The 19,562-nt window shown below is 48.9% G+C and overlaps 2 protein-coding genes across 10 annotated transcripts in view; one reads left to right on the top strand and one right to left on the bottom strand.

The window, feature by feature from the left end:
- LOC144142905 (voltage-gated purine nucleotide uniporter SLC17A9-like) overlaps window positions 1-2,006 on the bottom strand; it is a 32,406-nt gene extending 30,400 nt beyond the window's left edge. For 2 of the 5 annotated variants that reach the window (XR_013317065.1, XM_077674742.1), the window contains exons 1-2: window positions 1,825-2,006; window positions 432-558 (exon numbers count right to left, since the gene is read on the bottom strand). Coding sequence is in view for 4 of the 5 variants with exons in the window: in XM_077674742.1 (XP_077530868.1) it covers window positions 432-558; window positions 1,825-1,893 (196 nt within the window). In the remaining variant the exon portion in view is untranslated. The remainder of the gene's footprint in view (window positions 1-431; window positions 559-1,824) is intronic. The other 3 variants (XM_077674744.1, XM_077674743.1, XM_077674745.1) reach the window with 2 other exon arrangements.
- A 309-nt stretch (window positions 2,007-2,315) lies between these two features.
- LOC144142904 (ras-related and estrogen-regulated growth inhibitor-like) overlaps window positions 2,316-19,562 on the top strand; it is a 52,884-nt gene continuing 35,637 nt past the window's right edge. For 2 of the 5 annotated variants that reach the window (XM_077674739.1, XM_077674740.1), the window contains exon 1: window positions 2,322-2,480. In XM_077674739.1, the coding sequence (XP_077530865.1) occupies window positions 2,393-2,480 (88 nt within the window). In that variant the 5' untranslated portion in view covers window positions 2,322-2,392. Of the gene's footprint in view, window positions 2,481-19,562 lie in introns of all 5 variants that reach the window. The other 3 variants (XM_077674736.1, XM_077674738.1, XM_077674741.1) reach the window with 3 other exon arrangements.

The raw sequence follows: 19,562 nt of genomic DNA, 5'->3' as shown, positions 1-19,562 counted from the left end.
TGGGAAGGGCTTTCGTCCTGCAGTGGACACATGCCTTGTCTACAGACGATGATGATGATAGCTCCACAGAGTGGAGCTTGCCAATCCCACCTTTCCAATTCCCATACGGTAGTCTGTAACGATGCCCCAGTAACCATGACCAGCGCACAGTCGGTAGCACAAGTGCTGCTTCTCGTGAAGGTAGTGGTACGAATCGATCCAGCCGCTATCAGAAAATCCAGGCCTTGGTTCGGTTTTTACTGGTGCGACACTTGCGGATCTTGTTTTATTACACAGTGAGAGGTATGCCTTCCTTCACACTGTAGAAGAGACTGAAGCGATATAGTATGCCCTCTTTTCTGCCCATGCGCACAGTACGAGTGTGAATTCCTGCAAATGTTTTCAGTGCCGGCACCCGGGGCTCATTGCAGAGCGTAAAGACACGCGCTCACCGCGGTGGTTTTGCTCCAGCTGTACTCGGCGCTGATCTTGGTGACGGTGATGGGCATGGCCATGCGTGCCGCGTACAGGTACATGCAGCCCATGAACAGCATGCCCATCCACTGCAGCTTCTGGCGGCTGCGAGCGTAAAGGGCATTTGTCAATGCAATGGTGTGGGCTAATTGGTTAGCTGAGAAACATATTTAAAATCAGTGCAATAAGGACTGGAGTAAAGCCAGACTTTTAGTCCAGTCCTTACCCAAGTGAAATTGGTAGCTGGTCCCAGCTGGTTTATGGTTATATTGCCAGCTGGAACTAGCTGGGACCAGCCAGGACCAGCAGGGCCCAGCTGGCACCAGCTACTATTTTCCCTTGGGTACGGCACTGCTTTTAAACATGTTTCAGGGTAGAGGAAAATCAAGGCAACACGTATGGTCACACGTCACCGTGTTATCTTGAAAACCCCCTATTGTCTGGAACTTTGAAAGTGTAGAGATCATACACGTCCTGCCGGACTGTTCACTGGAAAAACAGCCCACCAGCAACAGCCAACTTTTCACATCAGCATTTCATAATAAATTATTGTGCCTGCCACGTTAGCTATATAGGCTCTATAGGTGCAGCTGCCAGGATTTGAGAAAATGAAGATGCAATTAAAAAAAAAAAGAAAACCAGATAAAGTGTGTTGAAATTAGGCAGATACATATTTACTCATTCAGCAAGCTTCTTGAACAATATATATATTTGTTCCCCAACTATACAATGGCGGTTTCACCGCGCCCAAACCCCCCTTCCACGAGCTCCAGTTTAGAAAAGCCTGAGTCTATGCACCTACTGCCCAAACTTAGTGCTTATAGCAACAGCAGTTACCACAAAATAAAGGGCACAAAATTTTGTCACACCAAGCTTATAAAGTAAAACGTCCAAACAATTCCCCGGGCGACAACCTGCGGCGTACGGATTTAGTTTCGGTTTCGGAACTAACAAACGAAACAAGTCCGCAAAAAACAAAACCCCATTAATGTGGTTAACTTCACTCACAAAACACGGTAAATGAATAACCTCATACCCACGTTTTACACTGGATGCCGTGCGAGTATAGTTACTGGAGCAGCACGAGCTCCAACAAGTCATTAAATTTCAGTGTACGTTACAATGAAACGACTGAATACAGGCCTCAGACCTGAACCATCGCGGCGTGCATATGTATTCCACAGGTAGAGCAGTCGTACGCTGCAGTTAAAACATCGCTCGTTGGAAAAAAAGCACAACATGTGCTGGACCATGCGACGGTTTATCACGGTGCAAGCGAGGGATATCGCACTGGAACGCTACATCGATGTATGACTTCACGCCACGAAGGCAGGCAGGCATCGTAAACACGGAAACTTGGTTAAATCTAACCGTAGCATTCCGCTCGTTAGTGGGCTTACTGATTCCAGTAGTGATTGTGACCTTGCTCCAAAGGGACATAGCTGTTTGGGTATATGGTCATCGTGATGGGCAAACGCGACTGATCAGAAAGGCGACGGAAACGTTGAGCGCTTGACTAGAATGGAACGTTCTTCTTCACCGGCGGCGCCATCTTGGGACGCTTGAGTCGCCACCTGAAGGCGAGCGCTGCAGTCTGCTGCAGTCGCTTATTGTGTCGTCTGCTACCAGTTGCGCCTCGAACATCACACAACAGCCTATCGCCGAGCACTCAGCCGTTACACACGAGACACAACAAAATTTTGTTCAAATATCCGCCTTATAGCACGGCCTCCACACGAATTCATGGTTGTGATTTTATTATAAGCGCTAAAACAAAATGCGCTGCGGCTTCGGAAAAATGTCAAAAGATGGCGCCACACGTACCCAGCTCAATGGCGGGAGTTTTGTGATCAGCTGATCCCAAATAACTGCCGTCTTCTAAACATAGAGAAGCGCTCGGGCCCCGGGTCCTTCCGCCGAGTACGGAGCGCTTCGGGTCATGGAGGAGGACGCGGCCACGACGGCGCTTGAAGCGCTCGAGCCGATTAATCTGGTGGTCATTGGCAAAGACGGCACGGGAAAAACAGGTACGTGAAGGCGCAAGACCGCACCGTGCATGCGTTGGTGCATGCCGTTAATAAAAATGTGTGAATTTAAACTAATAAAACTGCAAGCGAGGTTGGACTCGGTGCAACCTACTGCCTTTTTGGCCGCGTGGTTGGGGAATTGGGCCGCATTAAACCGAGGTGCGGTTCTGCGCGCTGGAATGTTCCCCACGGCGTATGTACCGCGCGCATTTTTTTTTTTTTTCTGCGGTGACCATTACATGGACAAGTGATCTTGAGGAAAATGTGAAACAAAACAAAATGTGCGTTTCTTGCTGGCGACGTGAACGTCACTAGGGAAAGAGCAGCCTCAAGGGACAATTTATATATTCGAGTTTCAATACGACGAAGGCGCCTTTAATTGTTCAACGCGCGTTCGGGGTGTATAACCGCGCCGTGTTTGTCTTTGTTACTGTTCGATAATGTCTAGTGATGTGTCTTTGGCGGTGGAATTAACGCCGAGCCGCAGGTACCGCGGCTTTTCCCCCGCCTATATGTCCGCAAATAAAGTTCAAGTTCACACCGCATGTCGGCCGCAGGAGGATTTTTTTTTTTTTTACTTTTGTGCACTGTAGGTTTTGACACGCGCTGTAGCTTTGCTTGCGTTAAAGGAAGACGAAGTCCGAATGAATTTGCATAACTTTCGTCTCTATCCGCGTTTTGCGCTAGAACGGTGTTCGGTGTAGTGGAGGCGGGTATCTTTCGGTTAAAACCACATATGTTCCGATTTAAAGGGGCGATGAAAAATATAAAAAAACTTCAGTTTGGTGACCTTGCTTGTTTTTCTTTCGAGAGAGCTTACACACTAGCGCGACAAACTACAATAAAGTATAGTAAGGCAACTTCACGTTAACGGCGCGATACTCAATATAGACACCCCGAAGCGGGCAACGACTGATACTTGGCTATTGTTTAGTTCGAGCTACCGTCGGGTAGCTCGTGTGATGCGTGCTCAGATTTACAATCACCTGAGATGAAGCTGACAACCAGGTGGCCCACCAGTGTAGCAGAGCTGGCCACCGAAAAAAAGGAAGACCACTAACTCGATGTAAGGTAAATCAGGTTGCCCGGGGGCAAAAATTAACTACTAGTAGTTCTCACCCGTGAGTGTGCCGGGGACTTTTTTTTTGTCGGGTAAAAGTGATGGGGGACTCCAGGATGAATATGGCTGATGCGCGTTAATTGTCGCCCCCACACCTATTCGATGCCCACCTTTTGTGTCTGACTATTATGCTGATGCGTGTCGTGTTGCCGAACAATATTCCCGGGTGAAAATGATATTTTTTCTAGCTGGAATATTGAACCAAAAATTTTTTCCAGCTAGAAATATTTCTAGCTGGAAATAGGCAGAGTTTCTAGCTAGAAATTCAGTTTCAAGCTCATTTCCAGCTGGATTGAGATTTTGTTCTGGCTGGCAGCTACTTCTTCCAGCGATCGTTTGTCACTCCAGCTGGAAGAAAAAAAAAGGAACCTGCAAGCTGGAAATAATCGTCTCTAGACAGGGTAAGAATTTTTCTAGTTAGAAGCTGTCGATTCCAGCTATAATCTGTATATCTAGTCAGAAATGAAGCTGGAAATTATGGTTTCTTGCTAGAAATGCTCTTTACATTTTCACGGGGGTTGTTCCCCCTTTTCTCCTAAAATTCGCCAAATTACGTGCATGCCTTTTGGGCGTCTGGCTTTCCCGCACAGCCGGCCTGTTGTGCAAAAAGCCGACGTTAAAACGTGCGCTACGCGCCCAAGTTAAACGTACAGCCTTTATCAAAATTTTCCAGGCCAAACCAAAGGCTTCTCGACCACAATAAATTCAAAGAATAAGCTGATAACTCTTAAATATGACCAAAATATTTTATGACGGTAAGAAAGAAGTTTTTTTTCCAGCTTTCCGGCATAAAACGTTTAAGCCTCGCTCTAGAGGTGAGCTTGTACTTTGAAAATTCTTCGGTCTAAGAACTTTTGCCATGGCCTAGAAAATTTTGACAAAGGCTGCACATATCACGCAGCAAATCCTCCACATTTTGGCGTTGCCGGCAAGGTTCGTCAAAAAGGAGCAAAGAATGGTTGGAGAGAGAGTTTCGGGGTGGAAGAGGGGTGCTTCGCTGACTCCTGAAATGCCCTGGCGGACCACTAGAGGTTCGCGCAGAGGCGGATCGAGGTTTTTTCTGAGGAGGGGGGGGGGGGGGCAGCTTCTATAAATGATGGTGATAATGATGACGATAGGAGAATGAGGAATAGCCTTTGTAATCACCGAAATACCACAAATACAAGAAAAAGGGAAAAAATCACCAACTAGACTTTTTCGACGACCTGAGGGGTCATCTTCTTGGGGGTATAAATTCAAAAATTGAGGGGGTAGGACATTTCGTCCCGCCCCCCTTGTTTGGATCCGCCAATGAGTCAGCGTATTCCCATGTGAGATCCAGGACTAGGACATGGAAACAGAGGAGCGGCTGTAGGGACTGTTGGGACATCGGACATGCCTTTACGGGCAGGGGGCATTTACTGGCTACACCGTGCTTTGCCATCATGATCGACTGCTTGTTTCACAAAGCACACCGTGCATCGCACGTCTTTCTGCGGTGAGCAAACCCCCGAGAACGTGGTGAAGGATTTACGGTCGTCGCCCGTGAATCTTGGCTATATCAACCGGAATTCCGGACAAGCAAGCAAACAGCATTCGGTCGTAAACAAGGGAAAGGAAAACGGACGCGCGTTTACGCCGGGCGCGGCTATCTTTAGGGAGGGAGGAGCCACCGAATAATACGCGCTTCTTCCGACTGCTGCTTCAATGGGGCGCATTGTCGGCGTCACCGTGGCGCTGGGTCGGGGAACGAACGCACACACAAATGAGTTTTCCCGCGAGGAACGAAGAAGGCTGCGGATGGATTCGGAATGCGGGGGGGAGTGAAGCTTTTGATGGCCGGCAGCTGTGCCGGTTTTGAACTTTGGCGCGCCATCGAAAATAGCCACCGTCCTCCTCCTCCTCCTCCCTTCTGCTTCTCTTGGGGGTGCACTCATTGTAAAAACTGCGCTTACCTCCTCTCCCACTCGACCGACATGTAGAACAGTGGGGCTGAGCCCGATTTCTCAAAAAATGGCCCTAAAGGGACCACGCAACACTCCTTTCAACTTTTTTTGAAATCCTAAATGCTCGCAGAACGTAGTCGCCCAACACACGTAGTACTTAGATTAGGCGGTCGCAAAGTACCTCAGCCAAAATTTACTGCTCTATGGCCATCAGATAACTTGTAAACTTGATCAAAAGGTTTTTCTTTCTTTCCCGGTCTTAACGCTCTTCGCCGGCTCGACGGCTCGAATTACGTCACTAAAGCCATGTAGCGGCTTTTTCTTTAGCTACAGCAATGAACGCTTTTCGATATTATCTTGAAAAAGCCACAAAACAAAAAAGAGAAGGATGGCGTACCTGGTGCGACGAGCAAATCACGCAGTGCTGCTCCGTGCTGGCGATAACTGTAGCTTTCGCAGTGCACGTTCCAGGCGCGAAGGAAAGAGTGAAGCGCTTATCGAAAGTGTTGCAGGGTCCCTTTAAAATATATGGATGATCATTAAATGCGCTGTGTACCTGCACAACATTCTAAGTGCCCTTAGGGCGTACACGTCTTCACCGCAGTGCTCCAGAATGTCCAATCAGAGTGGCCTAGTGTGCAAACTCGGCGAATGACGTCGTTGAGTATTCAACTTGAGTGAAAAAAAAAGGCATCTGTGCACGGACACTGCGCAGTGCGGTACGCCATTCACGCCTTGCGTGTTGTCCCTGCACGCATGCACCCTTGTTTAGTGAAATCATACGTCGGACTTCGTCATTCTCCGAATTTACACACTTGGTCACTTGAATTTGTCTTTCTGGAGCGCTGTGGTGAAGACGACCAACGAGGACTTCTGGGAGTGCAGGCGCATTTTAAAGGGGCTCTGTAACGCTGCTGATAAGCGCTTTCACTCTTTCCTTCGCGTCTGCAAGCATTGCACGGAGCGGAACTGCATGATGTGCTCGTCGCAGCAGAACTATCCGCCTTCCGTTTCTGCTATGCTTTGTGGCTTTTTTTTTTTTTTTAAAGCAAAGCTTTACTACTTTCGTCCAGCGGTTTCGCGGCGGATGCGCAAGTTCACCTTTTGACCGCAGACACACCCCTCGCGACAACACCTCGAAGCGCATTGCGTGATTCGCCGGGCCCGCTTGCGGCGCTGCGCACAAGGCCCCGTTTTCAGTCGTTCTGCTCAACCATGAGCGGCGGAGGCCGCGGCCGTTGCGGCCGATCAACTGATCGGCAGCCGACCACCCCCGCAGCGTCCCACGCATGCGCCGTTGGGTCGTCTCGGGCTACGTGACTCATCTTGCGCCGCGTTCGTTGTGAATGAAAGCGAGGCCGGGCCTCCTTCCGTGAGCGTTGTACGGGCGGCTTTGAGCCGTGGTCGGCAATACAGCTACATCAAAGGTTAACCAAGCCAAACCAAGACTCAGCCAGACTAAGCCAAGCTTTTGCTTTGCATACCCACGGTTAGCTGAGCTAAACCGGAGCCATTTTCCTAAGGTGGCTATCGAATGCGTTTATTTCTGCAACAAAAAGGAAGCGGCCAATGGCCGCCACATTGCTGCAATGACGTAATTCGAGCGCTCAAACTGAACGCCAAGACTGGGGAAATAGAAAAGATCTATTGAGCAAGTTTCTTAGAATTGATTGATTGATTGATTGGCTGTTTATTGGAGGAGGTCATAAGACCCTGAAGGGGATGGGGGAGAATGGGAAAAGGGAAAAAAATTATGAAAATAAAAAGTCATCGAAAACACATTTGCACTTCTTGTCCCATTAGAAAGTCAGTTCGCACTTGTCACAGAATCATTGACCCATACAGGGCTGAGTCACTCACGAATCAAACGGCTTTATAGAGACCATTCTGAAGAGAGAATTCTACAACTGCCTCTAATAAGGAGGGATTAGCGCGCATTTGACGAACATGGTCCTGTTCATCACACGGGATGGAGTGTAGTGTTAAAAGTTCTGATCGTCCTTGTGAAAAGAATAAGGGATAACAAAGCACCTCAGCCCAAAATTACGGCCCTATGCCTATCAAGTACGATGTGTTTGTCGCCTATAGGTTCTGAAAGCACTTAGGATTTGAAAAAAAAAAGTTTAAGAAGACGTTGCAGGGTCCTTTTAAGGCTCATCGCAGTTCTCTCGTAAGTGGTTACCCCGCAGGTATTCGTTGTCATGCAAAGTAGTTTCGCCTGGCTAATATCGAGGGCGAGAGCATGCTCGGGGTTCCATGTTCCATGTTTCGGACGTTGCTCTACCGGCCTGTAGTGCCAGGGAAACTGTGCCATTGAAATATACGGGCAGTAACTTTTCGCAACCAACTGCACAAAAAGCTACTCAAAGTTCGGAGAGTGTTTTTACCGTGCTCTGATATCAGTAGACTCGTTGCTTTATGCGGAATGTGCTTTGTTGCAATGGTTTTCCAGGTGAAAATAATGTTTTTTTTTCTAGCTGGATTATTGAACCAGAAATAATTCTTCTAGCTACAAATAGGCAGAAATTCCTAGCTAGAAATTCAGTTTCAAGCTCATTTCTAGGTGGATCTGGATTTTGTTCCGGCTGGCAGCTATTGCTTCCAGCTAGAATTTGCCAGTCCAGCTGGACGAAAAAACCCTGAAAGCTGGAAATAATCGTCTCTAGCTAGGATTTTTATAGTCAGAAGCTGCCGATTCCAGCAAGAAAATCTATGAATGTAGTCAGAAATGAACCTAGAAATTGATTTCTCGCTAGAAATACGCTTTCCATTTTCGCTTTCCAAATTCACTAGGCTTTCCTGAGCGGTCAGAATTTTGAAGCGAGAAAGCCGCAGGAATGAGTCTCGTCCCACGCATGGGCAGTATTGTCGTTTTCAGGTGTTTTTGTTTTAAAAAGACGGTTCGGCCTCGGTGCTGTTCTACTGCTATTACGTCACCACAAATTGAGGCGTCTCTCGATATTAACAATCGTGCCTCATAGCGGTTGTTTGATGGCCAAGGAGTCGCTCTACAGAGCGCAAGGTTCCAGATTCGATCCCCAGTTTCCGTAATCATTTTTCTAACAGTGCGAAAAAAAAACAAGAACAGCAAAATCCCGGGCCATCTCCTCTAATGTGAGACCTGAGGAAGGGCGAAGCATGCACCGTATAAGTGTATTCTCGGCGCCTTGGCGTTTTTGCCCACGGAGATGAAACCGTTGGGGATAAAGGTATACAGCTTGGCTGTAAAAGTCTCGTGTCTTTGAAGCACGACGCGTTCTAGTGCAAGGCGTAAACGAGTGTCCCGGTGTTTTTGTAGTATGCGTTACGAAGCGTTCCAGCGCGAGGCGTAAGGGAGTGTCCGGGTGCTTTTTTTAGTATGCGTTACGTTCTAGCGCGAGGCGTAAAGGAGTGTCCCGGTGTTTTAGTGCCGTGACTACACGAGACGATGGTTACGACGACGACATGAGACGCCAACAGCCCGAGCACCTAAGGGGCTTCGCCCCTAAAAAATCGGGCGGGTGGCAAGATTGAGGCACAGCACATTCCGGGGGTCTCTACATTACTCCACAGCCGTCCGCTGTAAGAACAAAGCGTGTCGCAAAGCTACGTTCCGGAATGCGAGAAGAACACACTTTAAAGCTCGTGCAAAGCTTGGTATACTCGGGAACAAGTTGAAGGGTTCGTGAAGAGACTTTCAAACAAACTGTGCTGTGTGGGCACTTATAACTCTTGAACCTTGATAAACAAACAAATCATACCCGTTTAAGCGACGGACCCGGATGGCAACGGGCGCGCGCGTTTTGAGAAGGGGTTGTATATGAATGCGTGATATCGTCTGACTTTTCTCATGTAGTTTGCTTGTCGCCGTTGCAGTTGTTTATAAGCATACTAAGTCCAAAAAAAAATACGGAAACGGCTCGTACCACTTTCAAAATACTCCCAGTAACGCACTACTTGCGCAGCCGCGGAGTGCCATCCGGCTGCGGTGATGAGGCACAGCGAAAACTTCCGTTGCCGTTCTTAAGCTGTACCCCAGTATAGTGGTCAAGGTGACATAAGGTTTGCCCTGCCAAAGCATGAACTTAAGAGTACAAGATGGCGCTAAGTCTACCGATATGCATGTCAGTAGAAAAGCTACTGGCGTGAGGAGTCCACGACACATTCCTATACCTTACAGAAGCTCGCCTCAAGGCCCCGACTGAGAGGCTGATGTGTTACACGGAACAGATCAATTGTCTGCTGTCCAAGACAGCAGACAATTGATCTTGACGACATCCGCCGGAAGTTCCACGTGGCCCCCATACCTAAAAACATAGAGCCCCACCTCCATCAAGCCAGACGCCAAGCACGAGCGGACTTCGTATGCCGCACGCTCTCCTCCAAGAACAATACAGTGTACGCGGACGCAGCCATACAAGATCCAAGAAAAGGACGAAGGGTGGCTGTAGTCATAGACTGAGACCTCCTTATGATCACGTGTGGCTCGCTACGTCATTGTATCGTGACAGACGCCGAGGAGTTAGCTGTCACGCTGGCTGCGGTGGAGGCTTCCGGACAGGCGGATCACTTATAAAAATTCACGACTTACAAGAAGTCTGTAGACATTTTCTGAATGGACGAGTAAAGGCCACGGCATGCTCCATGTACCACTCGAGCCTAAAGGCGGCGTAACCCAACATCCTGAGCACCCACCTAAGGTCAAACAGCAATCTGTTGGCACCGAGGCACTCACGGATTGCAGGGAACGTTAAGGCGGACAGGATATGCTATACTACCAACCGAGCACCCGACGATTCCGACCTCGAAGAACCCGCGCCACTCCCCACGAAATACTCGCGGCCACACTGGCATATTACCGTGATGTACCACAAAAAGATACCCTCCAGCAGACGAATACCTGTCGAGGGCAGAAGCCACCGACTGGAGAAAGCCGCAGACAGGCACGCTCCCAAACTTAAACATAATGAGGGAAATTTAGCCGACTCAATGTGCAGACGCGTGCCCATTGTGTAATCGAAAATCCACACTCCGCATCACAACATAGGAATGCCAAAACACAACGGCTGTCCCTGAGATTAGAAACCCTATTGAGAAGCAATGGGAGGCACTAGTGTAACCTTATCTAGTGACAGTAGGAGGAACTGCTGGCCAGCGCCTGCTGCGAAGGCCAGTTCGATCTGGTTCAGAGGAAACGCGAGGCAGTACAGGCCGTTGAAGCCCTGTACCAAGGGTACTACTCCTGCTGACTCCGTCGGGAACTGTAGCACGTGGCACAAGGTCCCGGTAGAGTGCCGTCCAACCTCTCTCTAAAAAAAGCCTGTAAATAAATGTTTTTTAGATGCGACTGCATCTCATTCACTCGCCTTGTCCTTGCATCCGGCGTCGTCGGCGTTGTTGTCGGCGTCCGCCCCTCCCCCATTCTCCTCGCCGCGCCAGCTGCGCTCTCCGCCGCTCACCCCCTCTCCTCTCCGATAGCGAACACTCTCTCGCGAGGGGCATTGAATTGGATTCGATTGGATTGGCTTGGCTTGAATTGGGTTGGATTGCGTAATAGCCGCGGCAGACGCACTGGCGCCGGCGCGTCCCCCCACCGTTATGCGCGCTATAAAACGCGGTGCCTGCGCCGCTCCGCTCCATCGTTCCAGCGCCGTTCCTCCGCTGTCCAACGCTGCAACGTGAACCCCCTATGCGTCGCATCTACACAGGAGTTCCCGCGAGGGGAGGTGGGAGTTTTTTCAGTCCAGTGTAGTCCAACTTCGCTCTACGAAACCCCGATTTCGAACTTCTGGGTCGTGTCATGACGAAGATAACGTGTCCAAAGTGCGATTTTGTTTTTCATTAGGCAAGCTTTGTTGTTACACCGTTAATATGTCTTGATTGTACATTACCTGTGTGAAATTAGTTTTCGTTTGCGTTTACGAGGATGACCTGTCTAAACCGCGAAGATCTTGTTACTTCGGCAAACTCGTTTTTTCACCATTAATATTTCTTGCTCCTACATATTACCTATGGGAAATATTTTCGCGGTTGCAATACCGCTGGTTTGTATTTTCCTGTTTAGGGAAATAAAGCCAGAATTGATGAAGGCGTTTCTTTTAAAACCCAATATCTCCCGGGTTCACAATATCGAGTATAGCCCAGGATTTTTCTCACCACATTTTACGAAAATAATAAAAAAGACGCGGAAATAAGCGCATAACAATACTCCGGGGTGAGACATTTGTACTCTTCTGTAGGGAGATCCGAAGAAAGAACGTGCACTTTCGATAGCTCTTTCAAATGATGGCGTTATCGGAGTGTATCGCGTTGTGTGTCGGAGTGTATTGCCGGAATGTATCGCATGCTAATTTTGCTGCAAACTGCAATTAATTAAGCAAGCTGAATGCTTTCTGACCCGCCGCACAGTGGCTCAGCGGCGCAATAGGCAACGATCGCCCGACACCCGACAAGTCGGATCCGATATCGGGCCTGACTTGCTTCTTCGTCCGACAGCGCACAACATCGTCCGACTGGGCCTGTCGGGCCCTGCCGGGCAGGTGTTTATGCAGAATTTCGATTTGGGGGTGGGGGGGGGGGGGGTGTCGGTGGGATGTTTGGGGGGTGTTGTATAAATCTCTAGGCAGGGTGCTTGTTGTTGTGGAATCTTTTTTTTTTGGGGGGGGGGGGGGGGTGTCGAAGTCCTTCTGGGGGGGTGTTGGGGGGGTGTTAGGGGGGTGTATAAATCACTGCTGCCGGGTAGCGTTGGACAAAGAAAAGCAGCACTCTACACTGCTCCCATAATAATATAATGAAAATAAAACATACTTTTAGGAAAGTGGACGCGAAGTAAGGTGAACACAAATACGCTTCATATACAACTCATCGCAACACCCCGAACATGCAACCATGCAGCGTGCACCATTGGAGAGGCCCACACGGCATGCTCCTGAGGTCTATTTGGGAATCGCATAGCACCTCTCACAACTGACGATACTGCTTCACTGCACACCAACGTACACACACACATCACCCAAAAACACCCTACACTGTTATAGCACCACAACACAAACCCCGCATCAAACGAATCAAAACTCTTTAGGTCAACAATTCCATCATCAGCCCAACAGAACACGTTACTGCAATCGCATGTGTTTAATGACCACCCAAATGGACCTGGGTTAACTGCGTAGAGTTATTCATCATACCCTAGCCGCGATTGGGCATCCGCTGCTTTGTTTAAGGCACCCTTAACATGGGCGTTTTCCAAACTGTACTTCTGAAGTGCGAGGGACCAGCGAATGAGCCTTGCACTAGAAGGCGCGGAGTGGGTCAGAAAGGTAAGCGGATCGTGGTCCGTCATAATTCACCTTATTACCAAACAACCAAGTGTCAAGACAGCCCAGAGCCCAAGCGATAGCGTACGCCTCTCTTTCTATGGCGGACCATTTCCGCTGAGCTGGGGTAAGCCTCTTACTCAGAAAAGCTATTGCCCGGTCAACCCCGCTCTCTTCCTGCGAGAGGCATGCCCCGATCGCCACCTCTGACGCGTCTGTGGCGGTACATTCGCTCCTGGATTGGTGAGTTTTTAAAGGGAAGGGAATTCTTTTGTTCCAAAGGTGGTTTATCGACATCCCAGTATCACCAATTTCGTGCAGTTCCTCAGGGATCAGTTCTTTCTCCTGTTATTTTTAACTTACTTCTAAGTCCTATCCCAATGCAGAATGGCATATCTACTTATGTGTATGCCGATGATATTTCTTTTTTCTCGGCTGATAGGGACATCCAAGGTTGTGTCAGTGACTGCAGGACTATTTGGTTATCCTGGATAATTGGCTCAGCACGTTACACCTCTCACTAAATGTCAGTAAATGTGCAGTTATAGTATTTCCGTGCAATAACCCTATATCATTATGTCTAACATACCGGTTGCAATCCATTCCTCAGGTCACGGAAATTAAATATTTGGGTATAATTTATGACGACCACCTCACATGGCGTCCTCATATTTCGCACATTGCTGCCAAAGGTGAAAAAGCTGCTGGAGTGCTGCGTAGGCTTTGCAATCATAAATTCGGCATGCGTAGAGACGCCCTGCTAATGATTTATCGTTGCTATGTTCGCCCTGTATTGGAATTTGGTTGCGTGTTATTTTCTGGCTGCACGACGTACAAACTCCATCCCCTATTTCTTATTGAGAGATTGGCGTTGCGTTTATGTTTAGGGTTGCCAAAGTATGTAGCTAACTCTGTATTGTACCTTGAGGCACGGTTGCCTTCACTTCTGGATCGATTTAAATTGTTAACTGTTGTAACATTTCTAAAACTGTTTGAATCTCCATTATACGAGGCTCAACCCATTTTCCTCTTGAGGCCTGACCTTTTTCGAGGATTTACGTGGCCCCGATTTCAGCGTCCTCAATTGGATTGCGTTCAGGCATGGCTGCAGCCTCTTCGTGCAGATCTTTTTCTACTCCAGCCCTATTCTGATAATTTGTCGCCTGTCGACATAAGCTTGGACAACATTTTTCCTTCGCATGCGAAATTATTGTCGGCCCGATTACTCAATCATTTACTTGAAGATCACTTGGCCACTCTTCATACTGATGTCGTCATTGCCACAGATGCCTCGCAAAGTGATGAGAAGGCTGGGGTAGGAATATATTCTCAGTCTCTAGATTGGTCCTTCTCAATCAGGCTGCCAGACTATACCCCGATTTTTCAGGCAGAATTATTGGCGATAATCTTAGCTCTTAATAAACTACAGCATATATTTGCGGGGGTGGTTATCCTTTCGGATTCTCTCTCCGTGAGCACCGCTCTAACAAATGATAAAGATTTATTTATTCATTTATTCATATTACCTGCAGCGCCAATAAGGTATTACAGCAGGGGAGTATATGCAAATACATGAATACGATTCATCACATGGGAAAAAAAAAGAGAGAAAACTGACATGAGAATAAGTGGTACAAATCTGCACAATAGCGCGTCAAATGTACAAGCAGTGTCACAATGAAAAATTTACATGTGCGACAAAAACGTGTGGAACAGAGCATCAGATGTACGATTAACGATATCACTTGGTAGTTTATTCCATTCCCCAATGGAATGGGGAAAGAAAGAACCCTTGTACACATCAGTACGGCAATCAATTTCACGAATTTTCCACTCATGGTCGCGTCGCTTCGATACAAAGTGCGGGGGTAGTAAGAAAATTGTAGGATCAATGCCAGTCTTATTGAAATAAATACGATATAGTAGTTCAAGTTTGCGATGCAACCGACGTTTACTTAATGTTTCCCAGCCCAACTCTGCTTTAAGTGATGTAATGCTAGTGCGAAAACTATAATTTTTAGTTACAAATCGGGCGGCGCGGTTCTGGACGCGTTTTAGTAGTGCACATAAATTTTCAAATTGTGGGTCCCGCGCGGCGCAGGCGAACTCCGCAATGGATCTTACGTTGGTGAAATATAAAAGTTCTTTAACTTTTGGAGGAGCATCACTGAAGTTGCGTTTTAGAAAGTTGAGCATGCGGGAGGCAGAAAAAAGGGCATGCGGAGAAGGGAAGATTCTTCCCTCCTCCGCTCATTCCGTTCATTCGTTCCTTACCAGCTTCGTGAGATCCGGTTAGTGTGGGTCCCTGGTCACGCAGGGATAATCTTCAATGAACTGGCAGACCAATTAGCCAATTTGGCTCTTGGGGGTCCTGCCGTCGTGAATTGCCCGATTGAAAGTTTTTAAGTGCGAATGCACTTCTTAAGCGACCCTGAACCTGCGTCCACCGGCGATGTCCGCATAGCATACCCACGTGGGGGATTGGCCAGGAATCTCCTCGTCTTCCTTGGCAACGGGGGGAGATGGGCGCGCGCTGCCTGGCCGCTGACATGGCACATACCCACGTGGGGGATTGGCCAGGAATCGGGCGTGAGAAGGGCTAATGCGCCCGCTTAAAGGAGTACTGACACGAAATTTCAAAGCTGAGATCCGCTCTAGCAATCAAGTACAACGACAACACAAATAGGTGTCTGTGAATAAATGCATCTTTCTTTCTTTGTAGTTGTGTGTGTGTGTGTGTGTGTGATCTCTCTTTCGCGAACATTACCGAACCGCGCAAATTCAACTCGTGCATTCGCACTTTCACATTCTTCCCCTCGGGGAAATGCGGGGAATTTCTTTTGGGGGCGAGGTTGAGGCGCCTTCACGTTTTGCAAATTAATCGGCAGGATGACCTTCCTTCATGCTCCGACTATATTCACCTCTCTCACTTATGGAAGCCTAAATTCTGCGAATCTCGTAAGTGTGAGGTGGCAATCACAAAATTTCGCTGCAGAATCCCCCCTTTAAATTGTTATCTACGCAAAGCTGGCCAAGCTTTCTCTCCCCAATGCCCTTCCTGTAAGGCCCCCGAAACTATAGAACACTTTCTTTTAACTTGCCGCAGCTTTTTCTCGATGCGACGCACGCACCTTGAATACACGTTTAATCGGCTGAATCTCCCTTTATCTTTAACCGTTATTCTTTCCCCGGGTGCTTCCGTCCTAGGATATTGCCACAGAGATGTTGTGATCGCCTTTCACTACTTTGTTGCGGCGACAGGCCTGATGCCCTGCTAGATAGCTATGCCTTCATTCGCAAGTTTTTTTCCTGACAATCCTGTTCTGTCCAAAGATTTCTTTTTCTTCTCCCAACATTTTTCTCGTACTTCATTTTCTCTCTCTCTAAAATAAACCGGGTGACAGCCTAATTATTGCAGGCAGCTTTTTGGCCAATCCCCCGCGTGGGTACGCGGCATGACTTAAGGAACCAACCAGCCAACCAACCAAGACAGAAATCCTTGCGGTGCGTTGTTCTGGTTGCAGCTCTGTTGTTCTTCGTACGAACTCGCAAAGCTCTCAAAATTTCACCCATTCCAAAGAAAATGAGCCCCCTCTACAACAAAGGTAGAAGACAAGCAAGAATTAACTATATAAGAAGCACATACGGGAAAAATCCAGATGCAGTATACACGGATGCCGCCACCAACCACCACGGAATATCATCAGCCGTAGTTGTGGATGCACGGGGCAAACTCCTGGACTTTCTCATGAGCAGAAAACAAACATCTCAAGAAGCTGAAACCACAGCCATACTACTCGCTGTAAGATGGGGAGAATACAACAACAAAAACCTCATCATCATCACGGACTCTACAAGAGCCATTAGAAATCTAATATGCGGCCTTATTCCCATAGAAACCAGGAATATTCTACCAGCCGAACCAAAAGGCCAACATAGAATATTATGGAGCCCAGCACACGAAGGCCTGGAAGGAAATGAGAGAGCCGACTCCCTAGCGAGTCAAATCAACAGCCGCAGGGAAACGGACCACTCTTACACCCTTCCTCCCTTCATGTCGCTTAATGAAAGGCTTTACACTCAAAGGCAAGCGAGAAAGACCATGCCCGCACCGCATCACATGTTAGATGCCGAAGACGCACGAAACATAAGAAAACTTTAAACCAACGTTTTCCCACACAAATCCAGACTGTCTCTCATGTTTCCAGAGAGATATAACGAAGAATGCCACAAATGCAAATTACGAGCAGACTTATTCCACACAGTCTGGAACTGCCCTATAATTTGGCAACAGACCACCTACCAAACCTCCAGAGAGTCCTGGGATTTAGCACTGTCCAGCTCGGACCTTTCGACACAGCGTGAGCTGCTAGAGAGAGCCAAGCTGGGAGCCTTTGCTACTGGAGTCCTGGAAATAGGACTTCACCCATAACTCTTTCCACATTCCCGTCTTCCTATTTTCAAATAAAGTTTACTCTCTCTCTCTCTCTCTTGCGGTGCTCTGGCGCAGTGAGTCCCAGGACGGCCGTTAGTGTTTCCTTAACTGATTCGGAGGCAGCCTGTACTTCCCCGTTCCAAGGCAAAACATTCGGGACCCGCTTGCCCGTAAGCGCTGTCAGCGGAAGCACCAGGTGGGAATAGGCGGGGTCGTACTCACGGTAATAATTGAGTAGCCCGAGTATGCTCCTCAACTCGCGCTTCGTCCTCGGTGGCTTGAACTGCTCGATTGCCGCAATTCGGTCCGGATCAGGAAGACGTTCACGTTCAGGTATCCCAAGAAAGTATCGTCTTTGAAAACCCTATCGCCATCTTCGGCATATCAGCGCGTCACAGCTCTCCAGTTAGCCGATTACAAAAGACCTTCAACTCAGCCTTCGTCCGCGCAATATCTACCTTCGTCTCTGCAGCCTTAAACTGACCAATGGGCAAATTGCGACATGGCCAACTACATGGTATTGAAACAAGGTTAGCATTGGCGCCGCCGCTATGGACACCCCCAACAGCTACTTGGGTGGCAACGTTACATGCCTCTGACGGAGTACCCGCTAGGTCCTTTTGGGTCAATTTGAAAAAAAGAAAACGTATGATCCCGCATAAGCAGAAATCGTAGACTGTTCACTGTAAGGTGCTCTTTACGGGTTTTATTTTTTGAAGAATGTATCACAATATAGCGCACTGATTAGCGATCCGGGAAAGTGCCGCAAATTCAAAACAAAAGTGCGCGAAATATTAAGTAAACGGCATTAGTAGATAAATCATTCAAAAACTAGTATGCGATAGTGTTTAAATAGTTCTCGAAGCTCGAGCAAAAACTGTTGACGACAAACGCCCAGTGACTCCACACAACCTATCGGTAAAGATGTCGTGTCGCCATCCCGCGGAATTACTGCGAAACCCAGCATGCTGACCTGCCGACAACGACAACAGTCAGTGGTCGAATAACCTGCACGGATTATCCGCCTTTATCATGTCCTTGTGGGCGCACTCGAACTCTTTCGCGAAGGCCTTCACGTGCCTCAGCGGCAGGTTTACGCGCAGTGGCGCCGGTGGCAGGCGCATGCGCAGTCGCCTTCTCTGGTAGCTTTCCAGGCTCCGTTCGCAGTGGTCAAGTGCGTAGTAGTAGAAGAAGAGCTTCGTAGAGCTCACGTGCTTGAAATTTGCGTAACGGAAGTCCACCTTCCAGATCCGTCCCACGTGGAGGAGCTCGTCGAAGGCGTACAGGGCGAGCTGTAGACCCACAGCTTGCTCTAGCAGCCAGTCGCGGAACCAGCGCTGGGCGTTCAGCTCGCGCCAAGGAGTGTGCTGCAAACGCAGACGCCGCCGCACAGACTGCCAATCGTTCATCAGGCACTCCCGTCGGCCCTCCAGACGCTGCTCCGCATCGCTTGTGACGCGCACGGCCATCTCCCGCTCGTAAATTGACCCGGGGTAGAGTAACGGAGCGATGGCCCGGTACAGGCGGGCTCCGACACGTGCGACGAGCTGAAACGTAGACAGGGTGTCGTTGGAGGGCCAGGAGGATGAGTTGAGCACCCCCTGGGGCACGCGCACAGCCAGCGCCGGCAAGTCGAGTCGCGGCCAAGCTGAAAGGGGGGGACTCACCCGCCAGCCTGGTCCGGAGCTCAATTCCTGCTGAATCGCTCGCTTCCGCTGCCTGAAGGCATCCACAAAGCTTTCCAGGGGCCCCAGGTTTCCCGGCGACGTAAACGCGCACGGCGAGTTGTCCCAGGCAAGGTCGGAGGGATACAGGGCATCAAACCTCCACTGTCGCAGGCGGAAGGACAACGCATGAAGGCTAATATCGTCCATCCAGCTAATGCGCGGCACAGCGCGTAGGAAAACTGTCTCCAGGTCGAAGATGGAGCGATGCTGCCAGGTGGCCTTGCCGCTGCGAGCCATCGGTATAGCTAGCGCCTTGAGGAGACACATAGGCATGGCGCGCTCCAAGGCATAGACGCAAAGACGCAGGGCGTCTGGAGGTTCGCGGATGGTAGTCGACTCTAGCTGAGACAACTGCCGCAGTGATGACAAGCTGTCGGGCAAAAAAGCCGCCATTCTGACGAGAGCTCGAAATCCCAAGTGGTTAAGGAATATTCGAGGCGGGGAGGAAGGCGCTCGCATCGTGGCAGGCAAGTGTACCTCAAGGAACCTTGTGGTTAGCAGCAACACGCGAGAGGATACATCCAAGATTGCGTGCTGTCCTAGTGCTTCAGTCGCCAGGCTGCTGAACCCAGGGTCGAGA

This window comes from Haemaphysalis longicornis, unplaced genomic scaffold (genome assembly GCF_048455015.1).
Source record: "Haemaphysalis longicornis isolate Haplotype H1 unplaced genomic scaffold, Haemaphysalis longicornis Haplotype H1 scaffold_6, whole genome shotgun sequence".
Lineage (NCBI taxonomy): Eukaryota > Metazoa > Arthropoda > Arachnida > Ixodida > Ixodidae > Haemaphysalis > Haemaphysalis longicornis.
The sequence above is the reverse complement of the archived record's forward strand: the minus strand, read 5'-3'. Positions and strand labels throughout refer to the sequence as shown.